The sequence below is a fragment of the Oryctolagus cuniculus genome, chromosome 1 (assembly GCF_964237555.1).
Source record: "Oryctolagus cuniculus chromosome 1, mOryCun1.1, whole genome shotgun sequence".
Classification (NCBI taxonomy): Eukaryota; Metazoa; Chordata; class Mammalia; order Lagomorpha; family Leporidae; genus Oryctolagus; species Oryctolagus cuniculus.
In genome coordinates, this window is record NC_091432.1 from 13,836,882 (window position 1) to 13,842,796 (window position 5,915).

A 5,915-nucleotide genomic window follows, 5' to 3' on the forward strand; every position below is an offset into this window, starting at 1 on the left:
TATATTTTCCCTTCATTATATTCACTTGGTATATTACATTGATTTTTTTGTACATTGAAGCACTTTTACATTTTTGAAATAAAACCTACTCAGCTGTAGTTTATAATTATTTCAGTATGCTGATGATTTGTTTTCTTAGCATTTTTAATGAGCTGCATGTATATTCAGGAGGGATATTGATCTGCAGTTTTCTTTATTTGATGTTTTGCCCAAATTTGGTATGAGATAATGCTGGCTTCTCAGAATGAGTTAGGAAATGTTTTCTCAGTATTTGCTCAAATTGCTGTATTTCAGCTGTGGTTTGTCCTGCAAAGTCTCATGTGCTAGAAGTTTGGTTCACAGTGTCCCAGTGCTAAGGTGAGGAACCTTTAGGATGTGGTTCCTAGAGAAAAGTTATTAGGTCCTGGGGGCTCTACTATTATGAATGGGTTCATGCTAAAGTAGGTTGTTATAAACTGAGGTCACCCTATGAGTTTGACTTCTTCTAAACATGGCAACAAAACAAATGTTTTTCAAATGAGGAATTAAACATACCTCATATAATGGAATATTACTTCTCAAAGAAAAGATACACTACTGACATAGATAACAATGCAGCTAGACCTTGAAAACCTTGTGCTAAATGGAAGGTGCTAGACCCAAGGACTGCACATTCTAGAATGCCTGTTAAGGACAATCTTGAAAACAAAATTATATGAACAAAACCAGTTTAGTAGTTGAATGTTACCTAGGAGCAGTGTGTGAGAGAAAGTGTTGAAAACAAGCAAGATTAAGGAACTTTATTATGGGTGACCATGGTAGTGGTTACATGAGTGTACACTGGACAAAATTCAGAGAGCTATACACTACAAAGTGTGCATACTACCAGTTGAAATTTTAACCTTGGTAAATGTTTGATCTAGTGGTTAAGACATCAGTCAAGATGCCTGTGAACCACACTGGGGGGTCTTGGATCATAATCTTGATTTCAGATTCCTACTATGGCAGACCCTGGGAGGCAGCAGGTGACAGTTCAAGTAGTTAAATCCCTGACACAGGAGCCTTAGATTGAGTTCCCAGCTATTAGCATCAGCCCCAGCCAGGCCCTGGCTATTATGGATGTTTAGAATGACCCTGCAGATGGGAGCCCATCCATTCTCTCTCTCTCTCTCTCTCTCTCTCTCTCTTTCTTTCTCTCTCTCTCTCTCTCTGTCTCTCCCTCCCTCCTTCCTTCCCGCAACACACCTCCTCCTGCCACCAACTCAAGTTAAAAAAATTAAGAATTAAAAAAAGAAAGTTTACATTGATTAAAATGAAAAAATAAATAAAACAAGCAGCATAAATATATATTTTCACATTCAAAATATCCAGTAGGGTCCCTGCAGATAGTTTAATTGCTTCTGCTCTAGGAAAGTAGGATTAGAAGCTGTGAATGTCCTCATGGGGGAAAACTCCAAGGAGTTCAGTGTCTCTGTAATTCCCTACTGGTTCACATGCATTAGCCTCTGAAACCCAACATGACCCTGCACGGCTTTATTGCAGGGAGATCAGACGAAGTGCTGGGCACACTTGGTAATCACTTATTCATATGAATGTTAATATTTGTTAGTACACACTGGCCTTCTTCTAGCCTGAAGATTTGCTCGTGGTCTCCAACTGTGGTCAGGGAATCCTAAGACTAAAATTACTTTGAGGGACTTTAAAATAATCATGTCTAAGCAAGTTACTTTGTAGAATTTCTGTTATTCGCTATTTAAACACAACTCTGTGGATTACAATCTTTATTTTACAGAGAAGGGGCAGGTAAGTAACTCTTCTAAGGTCACAAAAAGAATGCATGGTTGAATCAGAACCTGGAAACATCACAATGTTTTTTTTTCCCACTTTTCTCTGCCTTAGAAATCTCAGACTTCTTTGTCCACCGTCTACAAGGGAGAATTTCCAATTTCTAACACACTACTCAGGATCAAATTTGGTTCGTTTTTGAGAAGTAAGGTAAGCATTTATATTCAGTGTAAAATTAAGTGAGAAGAATAATTCATAGAAAATTAGTGAAGCAGGTGAACATATGATAAGTTATTTGAGCATTGAATTAGAGGCTGTGCACATTTTTCCAAAACACAAAAGGAAGTTTAGTTAATAAATTCAAAAATTCATCAGTAGAGCACAGTGGAGGATGGTCCAAGTCCTTGGGCCCTGCACCTGCATGGGAGACAGGAAGAAGCACCTGGCTCCTGGCTTCGGATCAGCGCAGTGCGCTGGCCACAGCGGCCATTGGGGGGTGAACCAACGGAAAAGGAAGACCTTTCTCTCTGTCTCTCTCTCTCACTGTCTACTCTGCCTGTCAAAAAAAAAAAAATTCATCAGTGGAGAGTTTAGTGATACTTATCAAGCATCAGCATGCTACTTTATAAAATATGAAACAAAAATAGTATAGATAATGCTCTGATGAGTAGCTGCTAATTTCAATTTGTCCATTGTTGTATCACCTTTCACCGGGGATTCAGCAATATACTGAAATAACCTTTCTTTAAATGACAAAGAACTAAATGAATGAGCAAGATCTGAACTTTAACATTTCCCATAATCCCATAAAATTATTATTATTATTATTACTAGACACATACACATGTTGATAGTGATGTGTCTAAAAGCACAGGTTTAGGGCCAGTGCTGTGGCATAGTGGATTAAGGTCTGAAGATAAAACTTCCCAGATTGCTTACTGTCAATAACTTAATGTCAAGTAAAAATTTGGCAAACCATTTTAACTGTCAAATAACAACTTAGAAAAACATTTACCAAAATGTCCAATGCCATCTCTCAATTTTAAGACAATAATACATGCATTTGGAAACATTTCCTGAATATCTAACACAAGTGTAACCTATTTGATCAGCAAATCCAAGCATAAACACATCAACGACTAAAACATTTTTAGTTTCTAACAACAAATTTAAAATAACCTATCTAGCAGAGATTTATTTAGGTCTAGAAATACTACATATTTTCTCTTAAATGTAAGATAAAATGAATGTGTTATGTCATAGTATTTATATGTAGATGTTTATAAATGTTGTCTTCACTTAAGTAACGATAATTCTTTCCTAATTTTATTTTTTCATAAATCTCACATAGTTATTAATATATACAATATAATATATTAATATATGCATATTAATATATGCATCCTATTTCCAAAAAATAGTATTCACTATATATGTATAATCAAGTATATGTATATGTATATAAATATGTAGATACATATGTACATATTATGTATATGAAGTAGATACAAAAGATGTTTAAAATATTAAAATTTGTGTGCTAATTGAACTTTATAATTTTCTGTATTTAAAATTTTTTTAAATAAAAAGACATGTAGTAACAAATAAATACATATGTGTTTTGAGGAAGGTGTTAAATGAAGGAGTGGTCTGCATGTAATGGACATAGCAACCAGCACACAGTAAGGACATGCACAGAACATGACTTTGCAGAGGGCACACAGTATGCAAAAAAGAGCCTGTTTACATGTCATTCATGCCCTGAGCCCTATGTGTTGCCATTCCCTTTTCTCAAACTATGCAGAAGCCACCATGTGATCTTAATAATAGAAATACACTTCGCTGTCATCAGGTCATCATGAATACTAAACGTTTTTCATTTTGCATATACTTTCTCATTTGTTTTTCACAACATCACTGTGAAGTAGATCCTGTTACAAACTCCACTTTTTGATTTAGGAAAGCTGCTCTAGGTTGTAAAGGTATGGTTGACCTGCACCTGTTCCCAGAGCTTGAGTTCCATACCCAGCGTTTTCCTTCATTTTCAGAACTGTATTTGCTGGTTACACATTCCCCCTGATTTCACTGAAGCCATTATGCATGTATCTCTCAGCAAATTCACTACAAAACCCGTAACACTGAAATTGGACCAATGTAAACTATAAACACTTATAAACTGAGCTAAATTCAATTTGATTTAATCTTAGTTTATACTTGGACTTTGTAAGCATGCTGTAGATTAAATGTCTATCAATTAAAATTCTTGTAAACATGAATATATCCACATTACTCAATCATTGATTCCTCTCAATGTAATGAAAGTAACAACTACACAACCTAGTAAATTTGGTAAGAGGATAAGTAAATATAGATGTAAAAGTATCTACAGCAGCTCTTGGCACATTAACAATATAAATCTATGAATTTACTAGGGTAGGAAGACTGAACTGTTGGACTTACTAATTTCAGAGTTGTCATGTTGGATAATTCATCAAATTTTCCAAATCTCAATTTTAAAAATACATAAAATTAAACATGTTAAGGCAATACATGAAGATCCTTCACTCAATAGTCTAGAGCTCTATAATTCATACACTAACTTTTGTTTTTAAGCTCATGCTTTAATTAAGGAGAATCCTGAGCCATGTATTATTAATATAATGAAATAATGTACATTGTATATAAGCATTTCAATTTCACTGCATTCTGTGCTTTGATTAATGCTTTGTTCTCTGATTTCTCCGTGCTACAGAGCATTCTCTGATTCTCAAATTGCATTGATGGAGAACAGGACAGGAGTGACAGAGTTCATCCTCCTGGGACTAACCAATGTCCCAGAACTACAGGTCCCTCTCTTTGTAATGTTCATGCTCATCTACTTCACCACTGTGGTTGGAAACTTGGGGATGATCAAGTTGATCCTGCTGGACTCTCGTCTCCACACTCCCATGTACTTTTTCCTCAGTAACCTGTCTCTGGCAGACATTTGTTATTCCTCAGCTGTCACTCCCACAGTCATGGCTGGGCTCCTCATAGGTGACAAGGTCATCTCCTACAGTGCCTGTGCTGCTCAGATGTTCTGTTTCGCAACCTTTGCCAGTGTGGAAAACTTCCTCTTGGCATCAATGGCTTATGACCGCTATGCCGCCGTGTGCAGACCTCTGCATTACACCACCACCATGACAACAAGTGTGTGTGCTTGTCTGGTCATTGGCTGCTATGCTGGTGGTCTTCTGAATGCCTCCATCTACACTGGGGACACATTCAGTCTCTCTTTCTGTAAATACAATGTGGTCCATCATTTTTTCTGTGATATTCCAGCAGTTATGGTTCTTTCTTGCTCTGATAGACATATTAATGAGATGGTTCTTATTTATGTTGTAACCTACAATATCTTTTTTGCCTTACTTGTCATCTTAATATCCTATACATTCATTTTTGCCACCATCCTAAAGATGCATTCAGTTGCAGGATACCAAAAGGCATTGTCTACATGTGCATCTCACCTCTCAGCAGTTTCCATATTTTATGGGACTGTCATCTTTATGTACTTGCAGCCCAGCTCCAGTCATTCCATGGACACAGACAAAATCGCATCTGTGTTTTATACTATGGTCATCCCCATGCTGAATCCTGTGGTCTACAGCCTGAGGAATAAGGAGGTGAAGAATGCATTCAAGAAAGTTGTTGCAAAGGTAAAATTGTCTACAAGATTGTGACTTCAACGTTGTGGGATGCATAGTAACTGTGTTTCATTCCTCTCTGGCCTTCTCCAAGAATCTAGTGTATCTTAAGACCCACCCTAAAGTTAAATTCTGAAAGTAAAACAATCCCCTCTTCAAAAGTCTAGATTTTTTTAAGAGGGCAATATAATCAATAATGCAGTACTTAACTTAGAATGGCTAAAGATAATATAAAATGTGTTGTTCTGTTTGTCAAAATATTGCTTATAGAGATTTGATGTACTCAATGTTTCTATATGGATGCCTTCTATGCTATGCTATTGCTAACATACATGTAAAATAGGGCAAAAACAAGTCTATTAAAAAAGGTGCCTGCATGTGACCTGTAGGTGTGTACACATGGAAGTTGAAAATTAGGCATAGGTAAATGGAATACAGCTAATGTTTCATTAAAATAGCTTAAATATT

General features: G+C 36.2%; 1 protein-coding gene across 1 annotated transcript; it reads left to right on the top strand.

Moving 5' to 3' along the window:
* Positions 1–4,541: 4,541 nt before the first annotated feature.
* LOC100341590 (olfactory receptor 5B3-like) lies at positions 4,542–5,483 on the top strand. The gene has a single exon (XM_008273256.4). The coding sequence runs from the start codon at positions 4,545–4,547 to the stop codon at positions 5,481–5,483; it is 939 nt and encodes a 312-aa protein (XP_008271478.3). The 5' UTR covers positions 4,542–4,544.
* Positions 5,484–5,915: the final 432 nt, after the last annotated feature.